This window comes from Notolepis coatsorum, assembly GCF_963971535.1.
Source record: "Notolepis coatsorum genome assembly, chromosome: 7".
Lineage (NCBI taxonomy): Eukaryota > Metazoa > Chordata > Actinopteri > Aulopiformes > Paralepididae > Notolepis > Notolepis coatsorum.
In genome coordinates, this window is record NC_140171.1 from 28,302,835 (window position 1) to 28,325,676 (window position 22,842).

The 22,842-nt window shown below is 47.5% G+C and overlaps 1 protein-coding gene across 1 annotated transcript in view; it reads left to right on the plus strand.

Moving 5' to 3' along the window:
- smox (spermine oxidase) overlaps positions 1 to 22,587 on the plus strand; it is a 37,737-nt gene extending 15,150 nt beyond the window's left edge. Inside the window, exons 4-7 of the mRNA XM_084318489.1 lie at positions 5,580 to 5,753; positions 6,933 to 7,695; positions 20,773 to 20,933; positions 22,014 to 22,587. Of these exons, the coding sequence (XP_084174615.1) occupies positions 5,580 to 5,753; positions 6,933 to 7,695; positions 20,773 to 20,933; positions 22,014 to 22,166 (1,251 nt within the window). The 3' untranslated portion in view covers positions 22,167 to 22,587. The remainder of the gene's footprint in view (positions 1 to 5,579; positions 5,754 to 6,932; positions 7,696 to 20,772; positions 20,934 to 22,013) is intronic.
- Positions 22,588 to 22,842: the final 255 nt, after the last annotated feature.

Sequence of the window (22,842 nt, forward strand, 5' to 3'; positions counted from 1 at the left end):
AGATAATCCCTGCACATGTTGCCCAGTAAACGTCCTGTTCCTAGAACAAAAACTATTCAGGTCCAACAATTGGGTCAAAATTGCCCCAAAATGTTTTGCACTTAAATGTGTGATTGTGTACTTATGGGTCTCACATACTGTATGCAGAATATAGTGTCAACATTTGAAATGAGAAATTATGTGATTTGGTCTTTATTAAGTTGAAAAACTGTGGTCAATCCGACCTAATATTGTGCGATCTTTGCAATAAAAATGGCTTCATGAAATGTAGTTAAACAAAACTCAGACTCTGTAATAATAACGGACAGAATCACCACTAAGAAAATAATCAAGAAACTGTTTAATGTGATCTCAACAAGAGCCCTATTCGTTTATCCTGGTAACAGCTTTGGCTGGTACGGAAGTACAGAAGCGTATTGCTGCCACACCAGAAACATGAAAAAAATATCAGTATCGTAACGTGATAACTTATTGTTTTAACATAAAACGTTTCACATTGTATCGTGATAACTTATTGTTTTAACATAAAACGTTTCACGTTATAACGTGATAACTTATTGTTTTAACATAAAACGTTTCACCTTATAATGTGATACCAACTTATCACGTTATAACGTGAACTGCTTTATGTTAAAACAATAAGTTATCACGTTATAACGTGAAGCGTTTTATGTTAAAACAATAAGTTATCACGTTATACCAACTTATCACGTTATAATGTGAAACATTTTATGTTAAAACAATAAGTTATCACGTTATAACGTGAAACGTTTTATGTTAAAACAATAACTTATCGGGCGGTCAGGTGGCGTAGCGGAGATTGCGTTCGTCACCAACGCCGGAGACGCTGGATTCGCCTGTTCGAATCCAGCTCCCGGCGTTGTCACCAGCTTGGCTGGCCGTTCACACTAATACAATTGGCAGTATTAGAGGGTGGGAAAGCTGGAGGGGTGGGTCCGGGTCGTTGTAAACAGCGACTCCTACAGTTCGGTCGGGGCGCCTGCTCAGCGCGGATAGGATCTAAGGGGGGTAGTGTGATCCTTCCACACGTTACACCCTCTCAGTGAGAGTCCGCGCTGCCAGGTGAAAAGAAGCGGTTGATTGGCTAGACGTGTGTCGGAGGAAGCACGTGATAGCCTCCACTCTCCCAGACCGACTGTGGGGGGTAAGTGCGCAGTGACCAGGAAGGGGATTGGGAATTGGTATAACGACTAACATTGGGATGGGAGAAAATCGGAGGAAAAAGGAGGGGGGAAAAGATAAAAAAAAAAAAAAACGTATCACGTTATAACGTCATACTGATTATTTCTTTCTGTTTCTGGTGTGGCAGCAATACGCTTCTGTACGTTATAACGCAAAACTTTTTATGTTAAAACAATAAGTTATCACGTTATAACGTGGAATATTTTATCACGTTATAACGTGAAACGTTTTTATCACGTTATAGCGTGAAATGTTTTATCATGTTATAACGTGAAACATTTTATGTTAAAACAATACGTTATCAAGTTTTATTACATGGCGTTTTAACATTCGCCGAAATGCTTGATTGTGATTGGTCAATAGCCCCCAACAGCGGTGAATTATTTTTCGATAACCACCGGTGATTATTGTTTTTCGCAGCTGGAGTAATCAAGCCCCACTGACACACACTGTTTCAGTGCAATTAGACACACCTGCCGGCGATAATAATAATCATTTATTTGGGCTGACAGAGCCACAGAACAACTGCGTCTGCATTTGATCTTGTCTTGTCAATTTTGTAAAATGAATCAGGTATATTGTTAGTAAGTTAGCCATGTAATAAGCGGGATAATGTATAGCTAATACTCGGTCATCATCGCAAAATAATTGACCTTCACTGACGTTTAAAACACCTCGCCGAGGCGGCTCGGTATTTTAAACTCCGTGTCGGTCAATTATTTTGCGACAATGACCTCGTAGCTATACATTATCCCTTACATAACTAGTGGTGGGACTCGATTAAAAGTTTTAATCGAATTAATTCAAGAAGAGAAAGGAGTTTATTTGTATTGAGAATTTTTTTTCAAGTATCTTGCTGATGAATGGGAGGTTGGATATTGGCCTATAGTTGGTTAGTACATTACTGTCTAGTTTGGGTTTCTTTAGTAAGGGTCTTACGACAGCTGTTTTGAATGCGTCTGGGAAAATACCTGTCAGAAGCTAATATTTAGGACATGACTTGCAATACTCTCGAATATTAGCTTAAAAAATGCTGTGGGTATAGGGTCAATACAGGAAGTGGAGGAGTTACATTCCATGACAGTTTTGTAAAGCTCAGTTGATGTAATGCAAGCAAATTTTCCTATGGTTACTTTTTCGCAGGGTTTGCTGATTGATCTCAATTTCTCTTATTTAATTTATTTTTATGAACAAACCAGACTAAGAAAAAAAGTAATTTGCACATGCATGAGTCTGGTCTCCTTTGAAAGGTTACATTCTTACACAATAAATAAAAATCATCATGCGATTAAATGCATCAATCTTCTTTAACTGTTAATTCTTTCTGTAGTTAAAAAGTCCCAGCCCTAGTTATAACGTGATACTGATCTTTTTGTTGCTGTTTCTGGTGTGGCAGCACCAGCAGTAGGTTGGCAATGCAATCATTTAAAATAAATGAAGACATTCTGAGAGTGGGGACTGGAGTTTGTCTTGTGACGTGAATAGTGAGAGGGGAGTTATCTCCTTGATAGTAAGGTGGAAAGGTATCATGATGTCCTGATTGCTTCAGGATGAAACGAAAAGGAAAATCAAAAGGATGCAAATTCAATGAAGCAGCAGACACATTTTTGACCATATTGTACTTAATAACTCACAAATACCACTTGGTTTAAGCAGGGTTTAATTCTACACAGCACTGGGTTTCTCAGCAATGAGTTGGATGACTATTGCCAGCACCATTTATTACAAATTGAAATAAATAGCTGTGATTATTGCTGATCAGATGATGATCACGTCATAGATAACAATGTTATAATTAAGATAATACGTATTGCGATTTATATGGAAAATATGGAATAGGCTACATCATACTGAAAAATGATATAGCAATAATATTGACAGAACGACATAGTAACATGTGAAAAACACATCTCGATCATGACCAGGTCATTGTGTGTGTGTTCATGTTCAAGTTCTTTATTTGTCAAATAGCTACACAACAATATAGGGGCATTGCAGGTAATGACATTTTTGTGTTTTGAGCTCAGACTCAACAGTGCACAAACAACAATGAATACAAGAATGGTAATAATAAGTAGTAGTAGTAGTAGTAGTAGTAGTAGTAGTAGTAGTAGTAGTAGTAGTAGTAGTAGTAGTAGTAGTAGTAGTAGTAGTAGTAGTAGTAGTAGTAGTAGTAGGATACAATAAAATTAAATATAAAATGAGGTAAGATAAAATAAAATAGTCAATTATTTACAGAAAGTGCATGTTAACCTTCTGTGAATTGTCGCAGTGAAAGGGTTAACCGTTTTGTCGTGTGGCAGTGAAAGGGTTAAGGTGCAGTGAGTGTGTGAGTGTGTGTATGTACTTTATGCTTGTGTGCCTACGCTTTTGTGTGTGTATATGTGTGTGTGTACTTGCATGTGTTTGCCTGTAATGCCTGTAATCTGTAATGTCGTCAAACAGCGCCGTCTAGGCAAAAGAGCCCTGCTTGGTACTGCACTTTGTTTACTTTTGTGTTAGTTTTGGTCTGATGTGTGGGTTGGAGTTGAGTGGGGATGGGGGAAGGGGCTGTCACACGACGTCTGGAGAAGTTCACAGTATAGGTTACTAAACTCCAACCCACCTGCCACATCAAAACAAAGAATGTAAACAAAGTGCAATACCAAGCAGGGGCTATTTTGCCTAGAGGCATTACAATACCAAGGATCCTTTGTTGTCTGTCATCAAACTCAGATACATATAAATCCACAAATCTCCCTGGCTTCAAAATGTCATCACACTAAGCCACCAGGCCACAACATGTTGTTGACAACATTACAGATTCTAGTAAGGAGTGTAGGAGTCCATGTGGACTTGTTGCAATGTGATACACCCGGGCCATGTTTTGAATAATGTCCCTCTCATTCCAAGGCATCACCTTATCCGGTTGTAGTAAAAGTGTTCATGTGGGATTGTAAATGTTTGTCAGTAGAAGCTTAATTCTTGGTGCAACGCTGGCCTTGAGCCATGTACAGTAAGAACAGATTAACAGTGAGTGAGCTCTTGTTGTTTTGACCCTGTGCTTGCGTTTTCCCCCTCTAAGAAATGATATAGGCTACATTATTATATCCCAGAAACGATATGTATATATTGTTACGGATTCACCCAGACCGCCGCAGATCCTGGAATAGTTTGGAAATTCAATCTTTCATGATCCATAAAGTAAAAAGCTGATTGATGTTGGTGACCACCTGACCTTTCCTTCAGCTCCACCATCAGGCCAACCTCATCAACATTTAAGTGAGAGGATCTGCTGATCCGTTCGTCATACAGTCGCGTAAATGACACCCAGAGATGCGGTTCCTCACGGGCAACACATTTTACATACAGTATAACCTCTGCCATATTGGATATTTTTTCCTAGGCTGATCACACGATTCTTGTCAAATAATCGTTTCTGTATGCAAATGAAGGTGTACGTGCTTCCAGTTTAAGAATGAGTGACGTTTGGGCGGCTACGTGGCGTAGTGGGCAAGGCGCTCGCCACGAATGACGGAGACGCTGGGCTTGCCTGTTCGAGCCCAGCGCTCCACATTGCTTTCAGTTTAGCTGGTCGTTCATACTAATACACATTGGCCGTATTAGGGGGTGGGAAACTGATGGGTGGGGATCGGGCGTTGTGGACAGCGACTCCTACAGGTCGGTTGGTGCGCCTGCGCAGTAGAATCAGGAAGTGTCGGGGGCAGCGTGAGCCTCCCACGCGTTACTCCTCGACACTGAGAGATCGAGCTGCGCAGGTGAAAAGATGCGACTGCTGTTACCTCAAGTACCGGAGGGGACTTGTGCTATGTATGACTTAGTCCACATTGCAGCCGGCTTGTGGGAGGCAAGAAACAGCGTTCGTGACAGGGGAGGGTTGAATTGGATGATACGAAATTGGGATGGGAGAAAATATAGAAAAATGGGAGAAAAAGTGGATCAAAAAAAGAATGAGTGACGTTTTTCATTCATGGGATTCCTGCTGCGATGATTTAGGCCTGAACCCGTTTCACGCGTTCAGGAGGATTTTCGTACGAACTTTTTACAAAGAGAGTTACAAAGATACTTACGAACATGTTCGAGAATGAGGTCCATTGTCTTTAAATGTACCATTTAGACAGTTGATAGGCCAAACCAATCCAATCAGAATTTTGGAAGTGATGTGTTACTTATGGACGCTGTGTCCGTGTGTACGCCCTTTGTGCTACTTATGGTATCTCTGAGGGGGATATTGCTGCCACTAGCATAACGTCTAATTATTACCTTGGTAAATCTTTATCTTAATTACCCTTTCCTTATCTCTTAATGACCTATTCTTAATTAACATCTCCATCCTCTCTCTCTCTCCCTCTCCCTCTCTCTCTCTCTCTCCGCAGGTGTACGAGCTGACTCAGGAGTTCTTCCAGAATGGGAAGCCTGTTCGCGCCGAGAGCCAGAACAGCGTGGGCGTCTTTACGCGGGACGTGGTGCGCAAGAAGATCATGCTCGATCCTGACGACTCGGAGAGTACCAAGAGACTCAAGCTGTCCATGTTGCAGCAGTACCTCAAGGTCTGTGTGTGTGTGTGTGTGTGTGTAGATGCATATACTCGATATTTTACAAAAGAAAGAAAGGAAGGCCCAAGGCTTTTCTGTGACAGACTACAAAAGTACAAACAAACATAAAACATAGATATATATATAATCTATAACCCCATCTCTGAGATGTTGCATCACTTCTCTTAGCCACTGAGTCCAGCTGGGCGGGTGAGGAGACTTGCAGTGGTGAAGATCAGTCTCCATGCTGGCAACGTGACACATGTTGTTATCTGGAGTTTAGTTCCAGAGAGATTGTCATTGTTTCCCCTACTGTGCCAGCAATAGCTACCATAGAATCAGCATAGAGGTTTCTCTTACAATGAAAATACATTACAAAAATGTTTTTTAAAAAGTCTTACCTTCATGACGAACAGGTCACATTCCTACTGAAATGGACTGCATTTATATCCAAAGCTCTTTACAACGCGCCTCACATTCGCCCATTCACTCACTCACACACGGCGAAGGCAACCATGCAAGGTGCCAACCTGCTCATCAGTAGCAGTTAGGGGTTATGTGCCTTGCTCAAGGACACTTGACACTTCAGACATGCTGCCGGGAGGAGCCAGAATCGAACCAGGAACCTTCTGTTTACCAGATGACAGAAAGGAGCAGTATGTCCCATGCAAATCTTCATCATCTTTGAGTAGTGTCACCCGCCCAAGTCATGGAAAACCAGCCCAAATTATGTCCACCCGCCCAAGCCCATTTCTTCCCCACACAATGCAACCCAAAATCTGTTTCCACCCAATCTGTCAACACTGAAAAACGGTAAATGGTGCCACTGTCGCTCCAAGGAGGGCACCACCTCTGTGTTTACAAGAGTGACACCCAGACCGGCAAAGGAGGAGTTGTTTTGATATTTTGTTTTGTTTGTCCATTCAGATGATTCCATGAATCTCTCTGGCCTGTGTTGTCGGATCAAAGTGATTATTTCGCTAAATCCGACACTTTCTGAATAAGCATATTGCTTCATCTGCTCACTTGCAGATACCTGATAGTCATGGATCATTATGTGTTTATTATCTTAAAACACACACACACACATACAGTCTATTATTTCACAAACCTGAATACCTCGTTCGCCCCCAGCCTGCTCAGCATGTTAAAAGCAAAGTACTGACTCACAAATGTTCCGTGTCACCTGTCCAGGTGGAGAGTTGTGAGAGCAGCTCTCCCAGCATGGATGAGGTATCTCTGAGTGAGTTCGGGGAGTGGACGGAGATCCCCGGAGCCCATCACGTCATCCCGGGAGGCTTCATGCAGATCGTGGAGCTCCTGGCCCAGGGCATCCCCTCCGACACCATCTGCCTCGGCAGACCCGTCCGCCGTGTACACTGGAACTACTCCGCCCAGCAACAGGAGGAGATCGCCCAGGGAAACAACGACGGCAACCGCGGCAAAAACAACCACAACGACGACGACCACCACCGCCGCGGCTGCCGGCCTCACGACAACCCCCCGGCCCCCCAAGGCCATCCCATCCGCGTGGAGTGCGAGGACGAGGAGTGGATCGCGGCGGACCACGTGATCGTGACGGCCTCGCTGGGCGTGCTGAAGAAGGGCCACGAGGCCATGTTCTCGCCCTCGCTGCCGGAGGACAAGGTGCTGGCCGTGGAGAAGCTGGGCATCAGCACCACCGACAAGATCTTCCTGGAGTTCGCCGAGCCGTTCTGGAGCCCCGAGTGCAACAGCATCCAGTTCGTGTGGGAGGACGAGGCCCAGCTGGAGCAGCCGGTCTACCCGGAGGCGCTGTGGTACAGGAAGATCTGCAGCTTCGACGTGCTCTACCCGCCCGAGCGCTACGGCCACATGCTGAGCGGCTGGATCTGCGGCGAGGAGGCGCTGCTCATGGAGCGCTGTGACGACGAGACCGTGGCGGAGACCTGCACCGAGCTGCTGCGGAGGTTCACGGGTCAGTGACGGAGCGCACACAGACGCACACAGACGCACACACAGACAGACGCACACACACACACAGACGCACACACACAGACGCACACACACACAGACGCACACACACACACAGACGCACATACAGACACATACACACACATACAGACACACACACACAGATGCACAAGCACATACAGACACATACACACACACATACAGACACTCGCACACACACACACACAGACGCACACGCATATACAGACACATACACACACTGTATACAGATATGTATACAGACACACGCACACACAGAGATGCGCATAGACACACATACACACAGATGCACTCATACACACACACACATACAGACACACACACAGATGCACTCATTCACACACACAAACTAACAGACTGTTATGTGTGGGTCTATATGTAGTGTCCCATGATTTTTTGTTTTCTTCTCGGTTTATGTTAATTTCCCCATGGGGCCTTGGGGTTATGGCCATAAATTTGAGGGTGGGGGTGTTATGAGTGGGTAGGCCTGCCGCGATAAGCAATAAATCGATTAATTGCCGCGATAATTAAAATGAATGCAATGATTTTGACGGGCGCGATTAATTGCTATTTGCGCGTTTGTTTTAATGAGGCGGAACCAGTGCCCCTTGTCAGTCACTGTCCGTGTTGGGAGGCGGGCCGCTGGCTTTACTACAGAGCACAGCACAGGAGCTCCGTGGGGCTAACGTTACCCCTCATTGTGTCTATTCTACTAGCATTAACGTTACTCATACAAACAATCAATAGCGAGTTATATTGATCACGCTAAGTACGATAGCCATGCTAAAACGCTAGCACAACATTAGCACCTAACCTAACAACAAGCCTTAACAAGTCAGCGATCTTTTTGCGAGACTAAACTCTCCGCTCGGTGGCAAATTGTGTTGATGTCGGTTTTGTTTAATCAATAAATGAGGCAGAATACACAGTGACTGTATCCTTTGTTTATTGCACTTGTGCCTGCTGCAAACATAATGATTATGAAATCCTATGCGAGACATTAAAGATGGTGGCTTTCTGTTTTCGTTCAGACTCCCTCAGACTCTCCAACGAGTGACGCGTCTCTATTCTGACCAATCAGTGGTCTGCAGTGTTTCACGTGACTTTTCTGATACCACTTCTACTCGCTTGGAACCACGACAGAGCAGGGACTAAAAAAGTACCCAAAAAGTACCTGATAATCACAACAATACTTCCGGTCCGGTCGGTGGGCTTCAAAATAAAAGTCTAAAACACCGGAAAAGACGGAGCGGTGGGCTTCAAAATAAAAGTTTTGGGAAATAAATTTCTCCAAAAAAAAATTCTCTAACCGGTCGCAATAATATCGCTTATCGCGATATTTTCGGGGGCAATTAATCGCCCAGCAAAATGTGTTATCGTGGCAGGCCTATGAGTGGGTCTATATGTTTGTGCCCTGATTGCGTGAATACTTTACGCAAGCAAGTTGTCCTTTTGCGCGATCTGATTGGCCACTGACGTTTCTGGTCATGTGACATGTGCGCCCAATCGTGTGACTGCAAGTTCTTTGGACGGTTAAGCTTAGGCGTTCTTTTTCGAAGTTGGTTAAGGTTAGAGTTTGTCTTAGAGCATGGCGATAGAACGCCAGCCCTGATTCCAAACTCTAACCATACCCAACTGCGAAAGAGTCGCCTAAGCTTAACCAGTGATAAACTAGGCGTTAGGTCGTTTGCAGGCTGTTCGATGCGGAAATGGGCTAAGACACTGCTCGTCATGCGATTGGGCGCACATGTCACATGACCAGAAACGTGCGTGGCCAATCAGAGCGCAAAACGGGAACGCGGAAGGACAACTTGCTTGTGGGAAGTATAGACGTGCCCTGATCAGGCGCTCCTAGTGTGAGGTGTCTTGTCTAGCTGTAGTTCTGTATCGTTAGTGGCTTAGCTTGGCTTCGCCTTCTGCACTATCTCGCGTACGTGCACGCGTACTGAATAAACCACAAATGTACCTCTAATACCAGTATTAGTCTGACCACACCCCTCATCAGCTTACCTTCATAAGCAGGTGTGTGGTCACCTGCTCTCCTCCTTCTCGCTTTCACCACAAGGAAGTGCCTCGGTAGTACCCCACTTGACGTGTCGTTGATAAGTTGAAAAGAGTTGTGACTAGGTTTACATTGTGCCTAACCTTTTTCTTCTCTCACTTGTTTATATAAGAAAAAGGTTTGGGTCATAATGTATTCCGCGGAGAGTAGACCCGCTAGACCTACTCTTCACCACCGATTCTCCATTCCCGCCTCCGTCGTGCGTTCCGGTGCTGGGCTGTTGCCACTCTCGTGGTTGCCGACCCAGCCCGGGAGACTGCCGGTGGATAGTTTTCCTCACCGACGAGCCGAGGGTTCGGAGCCGTCGCTCCGGCGATGGCCTGATCTCGACTCTGGTTCCTCTGTTTCTGGGGAATCGCCCGTTGATGAACGGGGGATTGTCTTAGAGCCAGGGGATTTGCGACGAAAACTTTTTGCGTCTGCTCGCTCACGTCGTCACATGGTGGCGTGCAGACGCGAACGGCCTGGGTTTGGGGAATTGCTGGAGACCAGCGAGGCCGCGTCCGACTCTGGATTTCTGATGGAAACTGAAGACTTCATGGAGGAGGCGGACGGGTTCTTGTATGATGGTCCCGTGGAGGAGAGTATCCCTCCTCCGGAGACCCCGGGGTGGGGGGAAATGGCTCCACGGGGCGCCTTGTTCGAGGATGTCGGGGAACCACCTTGGCCTCATCAACAGGATGCCCTACTGTCAGCCGCATCGGATTGTGGCTCCTTGACCAGTCGCAGCCTGCTGTATGCGAGGGATGCGGGGTCGGTGGAGGAGGGTCCGCAGGGGGAACTGCGGGCCTTGTTTCCCGAGCTCATGGCGGTAGCCGCCGCTGCAAACGGTGTGCCGCTGCCGCAGCCATTGCCTGCTCCTGTCCCTGATGACCTCATAGGCCATCCCTGGCAGCGTCCCCCGGTGAGAGGGGTGGACGTTGTCTACCCATTTTTCCCATCGATGGGGGCCTATGTTCGTCGGGGCCAGGCGGTCTCCAACATCATGGGACTGACTCCCGCCTACGTACCAGTTACGCGGGTGTCGGGGTTGGTCAAAGGTATGGGGGAGGGCGTACCTCGGCTTGACAATCCGATGGCCGCGCTCCTCTGTCCGGATATGGTGTGGGAGCCCCTATGCAAGCCGGTCCTCCAGGGGAGGTCGGCTAGGCGATTGGCTTATTGGGGTGACCAGTCATTTATCGCCGGTACACAGTCGCTGGCTGCGGCCTCTAACATCGCCCACCTGGCTAGATTTGTATCGGGGATAATGACGGGCGGCGCGGATCTGAACGAGGTGAGGTGCGATCAGATCACCCAGGCTGCGGGAGCTGTGCTGCACCTCTCCCAGGTGCTAGCCATAGCCATGGGTAAAGTGCACGCCCTGGCCACCCTGGGCCAGCGTCACCTTTGGCTGGAGCAGGCCCGTGTACCAGAGAAGAAGAGAGCCCCTCTTCTGACGGCCGACCTCTCCGACGCTGGCCTGTTCGGGAAGGCCCTGCTATTGATGACCTCAACATGCAGAGAGATGGCAGAGGAGAGATCCATCCTCCAACCCCATTTTCCGCCTCCCGTCCTTGCCGGTGGGGGCAGAAGGCTTCCGCGACGTCGAGCTGTCTCCGTCGCCGCTACCACTGCCCCCGCCGCCGCTGCTGGCCCTGCCAAGAGGGCTAGGAGACGAGACGACGCTTCAGCCACCGCCGGCCCATCCCAGACCGGAGGAGACGGTAGGGAACGTCGTGTCCAGCAGACTGTAACCTACCGTCCCTCCGGGGCTCCCCGGGGTGGCCAGACTCGAGCGGCGCGAGGTGGCAGGCGCCGTTGAGTGACTTTTCCCCCTCTGTGTCCCCTCCTCTACACCCTCCCCGGCCCCCCTATGATTTTGTGCCTTGATCACATATTATTTATTTAATAAAAAAGTTCCCTGATATAAGGGGGACTGTGGTTGGCCGAACAAACTGTGTGTTTCTTCAATACAAATCATGTGGTGGGGTTGTGTTTTATGAATCTACCCTGTTACGTTGGGGGAATGAGTTGTGTTGTGTTACGAGTTTTTAAGCAAGGTCTGCAACTTACACTCGGTAATAGGTTCTATTAGCTTGATGCTCCACATGCAATTAGAACTGGTGATATTCCATTGCTTTAACTAAGTATGTGTTCACAACGCTGTGTTGTTAGTTGCAGTAATGCTCGTACACACTTTTCATGGCCTAGCCATTACTCTCGTTCAACGTCTTCCTATAGCTTAGGCTGCGGGTATGGGATTCACGCACAGGCGACTTGTGTTTTTTGTTGTAATCCCTTTTACACTTTGTGGGTAGCTAACATTGTATTAGCTTATGCTATATGTGTTTTGTTCTACCGGAGGTTTTCAAAATGGCTACGGTTGTTTTCTGTGTGTAGGGATAGAAGGTGTGTTTTTCGGGAGGGGGTGTCGGATAAACCCCTCCTTTACCCACTTGATTGGTTTAGAGGTTGTTGACCCTCCTGCTGAGCCAGTCAGGGCCAAGCCAGTGCTTGGCGGGGGAGGGGGGGGGGGGGGGAGGGGTATTCTACCGACTCCTGTTATGACAGGATCCGGTGGGTTTTCCCCGCCCGTTATAGCGTTGTTGCTATGGCGACGCCTTCCATGAGCTGGTGTCGTAAAGATGTCGAGGGTAGAGCGCAGGACTTAACCTGCTGCGCTCGTTTTTGTGTCAAACTTGAGTCTGTTGGTCACGTGTCTCACAGTTTACATATCTTTTTCTTGACCGTGGTCTCATGTGGGAAGGTGTTTCTGGGGGAATCTGGTCTTACACTCTGATTAAGAAGAGTGACTGGATTAAAATCATGTGAAAACACAGGGTTTTTTACTCCCAGCTGTGCAGTTAGGTCATACATGTGATGCCTTTTCTTTATTTTATAAAGAGTTGAATGTTCATTCATGGAGTTGATTGCATCTTGCCCCTCTTGTCGTTTCCCTGGGCGTCTTGGGGATTCAATATGGTGGTCTAGCCGGCCTATTGTTGATGTGGGTATGTCCAAACGCACACATAGTGCTGGCTCAGGATGTGCTTTGGCCGTTGCTGACTGGCGCGCCTCGTTTGCTTTGGTGAAACAGCGTTTTTATGGAGCAATTGGGATGGGGGTTTTTCCTCTTCCGACATCCTGTGTGTTGTCGATGGGTTCCCGTTCATGTCAGGGGATGATGACGGAATGGGTCTGGGCATATGGGAAGGGTCTCACGCCCTAGGGGTGGGCCGCCGGACGCGGTTCATACCGACACGTCTGGGTGGCGCCTTCTTTTTATGTTGGGATCAGACGCGCATATCTGCCCCTTCTCCTGGGGTTGGCAGGTCGGCGTGGTTAGGGCACGGGACTGGTTCTGGTCGCGCTGGTCCAGATCAGTGCACCCGTTGTCCGCTGGGGATGCAGATCTGCTGTTCTGGTACCCTGAGGGACTTAGGGTTTTTTCGGGGGGAAAAATGCTAGGTCGATCCGGGTGTCACAGGGTTGTGCGTTATGGGACCCCTTGTTGGTACCGAGTGCGGGGTGCTGGGGGCTGGTCTTCCATATTACGCTCTTCTCTTGCGTTTTGGCGCTGAGGAGCCTGTTGGGTGGGGTTAACCTCCTTTGGGATCCTGTGCTCCCCGTATCGCCGGGCCCGGTCCGGGGTGATGCCCGTTGACCTGTAGGCCCGGGATGGCCCTGTTGGGAACCGGAACGCGGGCTGCGGTGGTACCGCCGGTGCGTTTCGGGGTTTTCCTGAGGGGTTATGGGACCAACCATTGCATGGGGTAATGCCTGGGTGGTTGGTTCTCTGGTGTGTTGCTGCAGTGTCAACTCCCGGTTCTCCGGTTGAGGGTGCCCCTGCACGTTCATGACGTCTGCCGATCGTATGGGCTTTTCTGTGGGCAGCTGTCAGGGGCCGTGTGGTCTACGGATCCCGCTCCTGACGTGCTGTTGAAAGCTTGGTTATGCGACAACGCCAGCATACGCCCCTTCCGCCGGGGCGGCTGTTTCGGCTGTCCTTTCTGGCGCCTGCCTCGTCCGCAGTTGTTCCAGGCTTGGGTTGACAGCCTGTTGCCTGGTCTTCCCCGGTGCACTGCCTGTTCCGTTGGTTAACTCTTGTGTGTTATGACCATGCTGTCTGCCTGTTGCAGGGCTTGTGTTCCAGGCGGTGTGCTGTTGAGGGGGACAGGGCCCGCTCGGCTGAGGGGCCTTTGTCCGAATACGCTGGCGATGTGAGGGGCGGGGTCACTAGGTGCCCCCCTGGTGGGGTCTTGATGCTGGCATCATGGACTTCTCCGGGCCCCCATTCCGGGGGTCCAGTCCTTTTGGTGGGTCTGGGTCTTCCTTCGCGCTCCGCTGCTACGGCCTTGCCACGGGGTTGGGTTTGCCCTTGACCCCGTGATTCTGGGGGCAGTAACGAGGTTGTTCCTCCGTTCGTTCCCGGGTGGCATGCGGGTTGTGCGTGTGTGTAGTCGTGGGGTCAAGCCACGGTCTGCTCACCCTGTGCGTTAAGTTGCTTGAGAGCTCTTCGCACGGTCGGGTCCGTCGCCTTCCCGTGAAGCCTCTAATAGGGGGGATACCCTCCATTAGGGGGGGTCGGGGGGGCTCGGCCCTCCCTGTTCTGATGGTTTTGGGGGGCTGTCAGCGGGGTGTATTTGTCAGCCAAGTGGCTCCGCTTGGCCTCCCTTGTGCAGAAGGCGAAGCCAAGCTAAGCCACTAACGATACAGAACGTTAGGTTATGACTATAACCAAGTTCTGTTAGTTAGGGGCGATGCTTGGCTTCGGACGGCCGCTGCAGCCCTTGACCTCACCTTGTGGTGAAAGCTTGGGAAGGAGGAGAGCAGGTGACCACACACCTGCTTATGAAGGTAAGCTGATGAGGGGTGTGGTCAGACTAATACTGGTATTAGAGGTACATTTGTGGTTTATTCAGTACGCGTGCACGTACGCGAGATAGTGCAGAAGGCGAAGCCAAGCATCGCCCCTAACTAACAGAACTTGGTTATAGTCATAACCTAACGTTCTCTGTCGTGGTTTTGTAGTCCTCATTGTTTTCCTTCCAGCTGTACCCATTTGTAATTAACCCAGGTGTGTCTTGTCTCGTCATGCCCTCATGTATAAGTATTCTGCCTTCCCCTTTGTCTAGTGCTGATCCCGTCTGTGTAGTACGTGTTTTGTTTGTCATTTATTTATATTTCCTTGTTTAAACCATGGTAATTATCCGTTAAATAGTCTTTGTAATTACTTTGGCTACCGTCTCCTTATTATGTTACATTGACCTGACATCGAGCCTGCTGATTGTCAATGATAACGTAATACAGACACACACAGATGCGCATACAGACACACAGATGCAGTCATACACACACACACACACACACACACACACACACACACACACACACACACACACACACACACACACACACACACACACACACACACTCACTCATGTGTAAGGTTAATGGTCACTCAACTTAGAGGAAAAGGATACATATGACATGTCTGTATTTGTAGAAGGCTGATCAGCAGCTCATGTGATCTCAGTGTCACACTATTGTTTCCTGGTTTCCTTGTTTTCATCCAGCTTTAAATAACCGGGCAGGTCACTTCTTAGACATTTTTGTTTTCAACAAAGAGTTTCCTTACTAGTTAATGTTTTTTTTTTTTTTTAGAATCAGTAACCTAACACCAACACAGCCTTGGCAAGTGCATCACTACTGCTGAGCCAATCACAGCTCAGTGACTCACTCACTACACAATGATCACTCCCTCTAGTCTAGTGGGCCTTTCTGCTGTGGATACAGGAAATGACGTCGATGACTGGCTTCTTCCCAGAAGGGGCTGATAGTAATGCTGTATGACTCACGCATGCCGTATCTGGCTCTCGGGATATCTCACACCAACTGGTCAGTGGTCAGTGAAGCCCCTTTGATCTGAATGGAGAGATAGATCACCAGGTGCAAGTGGTGCTGATCCCACGCCAGTCCAAGTAACCAGGAATGGAATAATAGGAACATGTGCGTCATAGGATATATATAGGGTGCACGAATGGATGTGCACACGTGCACACACACACACACACACACACACACACACACACACACACACACACACACACACACACACACACACACACACACACACACACACACAGGGGTGGGATGATACGAGTAACTCACAACATCTTACTGTGGCGTTATTTGGCCTTTGATAATGTTATCGATACACGATATCTGCGATAATCGATACATTGCAAGAAGTTTTATCTACGATACATCACAATATCTATGTAACTGAAATAGAAAAAAATACCCATAAAAAGGTAAAAAGCTGGAATTATGTATTTATTCACAGAATTGACATGAACGCTTATCAGATTCTTTAGGGTGCATCACAAACTGGCCAATTGTACATGAAACAATGTTCAACAAATTGTATAGTGACTCTTTTACACACACTGACCACAACTTGATTATTTTTAAACTTAATTATGTCCCCAACAGAAAACTTTGTTACCATCTGCAATAAAAATATATATCCATCATCATCTAATAACATAAAATTATCAGTATGTTCACCACATTCCAATATATATTACTGTATATGTCCCCCCACCCCTACACACACACACACACACAGACACACAGACACACACGCACACACACACACACACACACACACACACACACACACACACACACACGCATACAAATAAACTCTGACCTTCATTTCAATCTTTCACCCTTGAGTGGCTTCCTATCACCCCAGAGTAACAGAGAGGAAAGCAAACTGAATATCAAAATAGGAGCCATTTAGAAATAGAATAGAATAGAAATACTTTTATTATCCCGTGGGTAATTTGACACTGCAAATCGCTCAACATTTAAACATTTAGACAGAACCGTCACGAATTAGAATAATAAAACAAATCAAATCAAGTTGCCTAGGATAAGAGTAGAGTAAAATAGAATACAAATGGAATAAAATATACAGTAAATAAATACAGTAAAAATATACTGAGGTCTACAGTAGGTGTAGTAATTGCACAGTGCTGTTTCGAACTAAGTCCAGGAAGATGGTAACTGCCACTCTGTGCTCAGTGATGCAGTGAGGCACGCACTATGCATTGTATAGTCTGATGGCTGTTGGAATGAAGGACTTCCTGTGCCGTTCAGTGCTGCATTTGGGTAATGTGAGCCTAGCACTGAACATGCTCCTCCTGTCAGCCAAGTCTGTGTATAGTGGGTGGGAGGGGTTTTCCCTGATGGCCTGGAGCTTAGCAAGGCTCCTCCTCTCCGCCACCCTTGCTAGGGAGTCCAGCTCCACCCCAACCACGCTACTGGCCTTCCTGACCAGCTTATCCAGCTTGTTTGTGTCACCCGCTCTCAGTCCCCTGCCCCAGCAGGTCACAGCGTACAAGAAGGCGCCCGCCACCACCGACTCATAGAACATCCTCAACATCCTTGTACAGACATTGAAGGATCTCAGCCTTCTGAGAAGATAGAGTCGGCTCTGGCCCTTCTTGTACAGTGCCTCTGCGTGTTTTGACCCGTTCAGTTTGTTGTCGATGTGCACACCGAGATATTTGTACACCTCAACCATGTCCACATCAACTTCCCTGATGGAAATGGGGGTCACAGGTGCACTCCTCCTCCCCAGCTCCACAACCAGTTCCTTGGTCTTCGCCACATTTTTAGCTGCAGGTGGTTTTAGAGTTTATTATTAAGAAAACCTTGACAGGATCTGTCAGGAAATCTATTGTTGAATTTTCCTTCATGAGGAGATGTGAAAAGGAACAATCTGACTAAAGATTGCTGTCTTTCAAAAACATAATTTCAAAATAGAGCGACTTGGGCTGGCTGATGCGAGGAAACATGTTGTTTTCTTGCAGAATGCAATTTAAGGATACCCAATACAATACACTGCTTTTGGACTATATTACTATAATTGTGTGTAGTAACAATATCAGACTGAATAGGTGCAGATAGGAGGTTTCTCATCATCCAAAGTGAACTATACTGTATATATATATGTATATATTGATATTCAGAAAGAGCCAGTATATACTAGTCAGCAAAGTGCACAGTACACGTTTCAATTTCATACAGCCAACTTAGTGCCTGGAATGAAAACATGAATCTTTATCTGCTCACTTGCAGGACCTGATTTAGATCACATTCGGATGAAAGCCCTAAGCGCTCCGGCCTGCGCTGTCAGATCAAACTGAGGAACATTTGACAAGAAGCACAAACTGAGTGAAGAGGGACTGGTGACATTGATGCTGTGTTTTACACCCTTGTCTCTCACCCTCGTGTCACATAGTGTGCCAGTCAGCAGATTGCACAGTACATGATTCAACAACTCGTAGAGTTGAATTACAGCCAGGTTAATGTCTGGATGGAATGATGACACAAACACTGCTCACAATACTAACAATACCAAGTTTTGTTATTATAAGCATCGCAATGTTTGGGTATTAATTTCATCCGGAATATCCCCCCCGCCTCCAAAATATAACTCAAAATATAAACTCAACCCCCACCCCTAAAAACTCAGATGATAAATGATCGATATATGGTAGGTTGTCCAAAATGGTACTAGACACTAGAATCTCCCTACCTCTTTGGGTTACCCTATATATACCATAAAATAGCGATAAATCAGTTGACTGTTTCCAATAATGACTGACATAGCAATCCACCAATACTACTTCTTTTAGTCACTTTTAGTCTAGTCATCACTAGGATTATAAGAAGAAGAAGCGTCTGTGTCATCATCATGGAAAAGTTCTAAAAGGGCTTCCCCTGTTACCGCTGGGAGACGAACCACGTTGCAAGAAGTAGCGTTGTCAGTTTGATAGATGTTTAATGAACTTAGCTGGCGCTAGTCTAGTCTGGGAACTTGCACAGACAGTAATTATCTCGTCATTTGAGATCAGAATCTTTAGGCAGCCTAGAGCATACAATTAAAATAATAACAGATGTCATGAAAAGTCAATAGTCCTATTAAGTTCGTGAGCCGTGTACAACCGCTAATCAGTGGACAAACTAGTTTGGTTTCTTTTCGTCTACCCAGGGCAGTTCCCTTGAGCACACATGCTCTTTTCCAGCACCACCCTGCTTCACACTCACAAGCTGCCTTGCTCAAGGACATTTAAGCAGTTGGTATTTGAGGGAACGGAAGATAATTATTTATTCACTTTCCACACCCACATTTGTCCTGCTGGTCCGGGGGATCGAACCGGCGACCTTCTGGTCACAAGCCGCCCGCTTCTCTCAACCTTTAGTCCACCGCTGCACCCGGCATGGGTGGTTTTGAATGTCGCCTGTAACAACATGTAACTACATCCACCCTCTTAGCACCCAAACTAATTAGCTCAGAAGTGGGTCACTAAGGTATAGATAGGCACTGCGTTGAGCCTTCGCGTCAATAACGCATTTACACTCATTAATGATCTGGTCATTGGGTTTTGTTGATGAACACTACCTTACATCCACACACACACACACACACACAAACACGCGTGTGCGCACATGCTACACGTGCATCATGCAAACTGCATAGGCCTACTGTACACTTCATTTAGGTCATTCTGGTCTAATCTCCTCAACTGTGGCTTCTTTGGTATAGACCAGGGCGCCTCTCTGACCTGGGAGCGTATAGACCAGGGCGCCTCTCTGACCTGGGAGCGTATAGACCAGGGCGCCTCTGACCTGGGAGCGTATAGACCAGGGCGCCTCTCTGACCTGGGAGCGTATAGACCAGGGCGCCTCTCTGACCTGGGAGCGTATAGACCAGGGCGCCTCTCTGACCTGGGAGCGTATAGACCAGGGCGCCTCTGACCTGGGAGCGTATAGACCAGGGCGCCTCTGACCTGGGAGCGTATAGACCAGGGCGCCTCTCTGACCTGGGAGCGTATAGACCAGGGCGCCTCTCTGACCTGGGAGCGTATAGACCAGGGCGCCTCTCTGACCTGGGAGCGTATAGACCAGGGCGCCTCTCTGACCTGGGAGCGTATAGACCAGGGCGCCTCCCTGACCTGGGAGCGTATAGACCAGGGTGCCTCTCTGACCTGGGAGCGTATAGACCAGGGCGCCTCTCTGACCTGGGAGCGTATAGACCAGGGCGCCTCTCTGACCTGGGAGCGTATAGACCAGGGCGCCTCTCTGACCTGGGAGCGTATAGACCAGGGCGCCTCTGACCTGGGAGCGTATAGACCAGGGCGCCTCTCTGACCTGGGAGCGTATAGACCAGGGCGCCTCTGACCTGGGAGCGTATAGACCAGGGCGCCTCTCTGACCTGGGAGCGTATAGACCAGGGTGCCTCTCTGACCTGGGAGCGTATAGACCAGGGCGCCTCTGACCTGGGAGCGTATAGACCAGGGCGCCTCTCTGACCTGGGAGCGTATAGACCAGGGTGCCTCTCTGACCTGGGAGCGTATAGACCAGGGCGCCTCTCTGACCTGGGAGCGTATAGACCAGGGCGCCTCTCTGACCTGGGAGCGTATAGACCAGGGCGCCTCTCTGACCTGGGAGCGTATAGACCAGGGCGCCTCTGACCTGTGAGCGTATATACCAGGGCGCCTCCCTGACCTGGGAGCGTATAGACCAGGGCGCCTCTCTGACCTGGGAGCGTATAGACCAGGGCGCCTCTCTGACCTGGGAGCGTATAGACCAGGGCGCCTCTCTGACCTGGGAGCGTATAGACCAGGGCGCCTCTGACCTGGGAGCGTATAGACCAGGGCGCCTCTCTGACCTGGGAGCGTATAGACCAGGGCGCCTCTCTGACCTGGGAGCGTATAGACCAGGGCGCCTCTCTGACCTGGGAGGGACTTGAGTTGATGAGTGTCCCTGAGCTTGACCCTGAACTTTGTCCTTTTGTAGTCAAGAGGAATGAAGAACAAAACAGACTGAAGGCATCATATTCATGTATTAATGAATATACTTCTCTCTCTCTCTGTCTCCTCTTCTCTCTGTCTCTCTCTCTCTCTCTCTCTCGCCCCACAGGGAACCCCAACATTCCGAAGCCCCGGCGCATCCTGCGCTCCTCGTGGGGCAGCAACCCTTACATCCGCGGCTCCTACTCCTTCACCAGGGTGGGCTCCAGCGGTGGGGATGTGGAGACACTGGCCATGCCACTGCCTTACGCCAAGAGCACCAAGGCCCCGGTGAGCTGGACCACCTGTCTGACTGTAGACGTAGCAGGATACTGGTGTTGGACTCTTTCTGCCTTCAGAATCAGAATCAGAATCAGAATCAGTTTACACATATCAGGATTTTGATTTGGACGCTTGGTGCGACATTAACGGACAATTACGATAGAATAAAATAAAAGGTAGAATAAAATAAAATGGAATATAAACAAAATAGTATATATATATATATATATATATATATATATATATATATATATATATACATACTACGGTTAACCGTCTGTAGTGGTAGTGAAAGGTTAACAGTCTGTAGTGTGGTAGTGAAAGGGTTAAAGGAGCAGCTCACTTTTTACTGGGAGTCGTTTCAATCTATGCAAAAAACGACTGGCACCAGTGTTTTGGTTTTTGAGATACAGGAAGTAGAAATTGACAGCATTCGTTATCAATGCTCGTGGAAGTCAATGGGTTCCATTATTATTAGCATGTCTAAAAAAAATGATATCACCTTCCAAACGACTTCCTAACCATTACAAGTCTCGGTGACCTGGCAGCTGCACTGAACATATGGTTATAGGGGTTGTTTACTGTCCCCTTGTGCTCTCCTGGCGTCTCGCTAATGTGCCGGTGTCATCGTTACTATGTCACACCAGAGAGCGCGGGAGGTCAGCAGCACTGAGGCCCGTGCCAGAGGAGCAGATTAGCGGTCAGCAGTCTGGACCCTGAAACTGGATGCATGTGAAGAGAGAGAGAGGGAGGGAGGGAGGGAGAGAGAGGGAGAGATGCTTCAGTGTGTTCTCTTAAACCTACTAAAGGCGTGTTGTTGTTTGTCTCCTTCAACCCTGTTGAATGGACTACAGACCAACACTCAAACAAACTTGACCTCTTACATAAAGAAGAGGGCTGTTGTGACCAAAATAGAAAAGAGTGGTTTAAGAGGTAGTCAGGGAGACAAACATAATGTCTTGCCAAGATCACTGATGTTGTTCTTAATTCTCGCTCTCTCTCTCTCTTTCCTTCTCTCAATCTACTGATTATATTCTCCTCTAATTTACCCCCCCCCCCCTCTCCACCTACACACACATACTTCCACAGCCTCTGCAGGTCCTGTTCGCCGGAGAGGCCACCCACAGGAAATACTATTCCACTACCCATGGTGCTTTGCTGTCAGGACAGAGAGAGGCCACTCGCCTGATAGAGATGTACCGGGACTTGCACAACGTCGAAACCACAAAGCCTAATGTGTAAACATAAAAAAAAAGAACCACTGACTAGTGACAAACAAGCAAAACTGTGTGTTTTACGCTTTCTATATTATAAGAGAATGGTTATAAGTTATACATATTAAAGCATAGTAGGGGCATTAAAGATTATAACAAGTATTGTTTTACTGTACTATAGATCATATAAACCATGGTAGGTTTTACTCTCCAGGTGTAAAAGTTGCCAAGGTTGCTGTCATTTCTTGTCCTTATCATTATTCTATTGGTGTTTTTGTTATTGTTGTTTTGTTTTTTTAATCGGTATGTTAACGTTTATATAATAACAGCGTCTATAATTTAACTTCTTTTTGTAAGTGCCTTCTGTACTTAATGTTATGTTATTTCAAAAGAATGGTTAAAACTAAGACTAAACTAAGAACGTTTAAATTAATAAAAATGTTAAGGAATCAGTGTGATCATTTATTATTATTACGTAGAGCAAGGTGTTCCTTCGATCGTGGCTACAGAGGAAACAGCCTAAGAGCTCCTGGGAATAGTGTACCTTCTGAGGAGGGAGAAGCAGGTTGGGTGGTAGAGCACAGGCCACAGGGGTTTCTACAATGTCTTCCCACATGTGCATATTTAACCCCTTTGAAAACGGTAAGAGTGAGACGACATAATACAAATGGAGAAAGTGGCACAGAGGCCATGCTGTCCTGCCA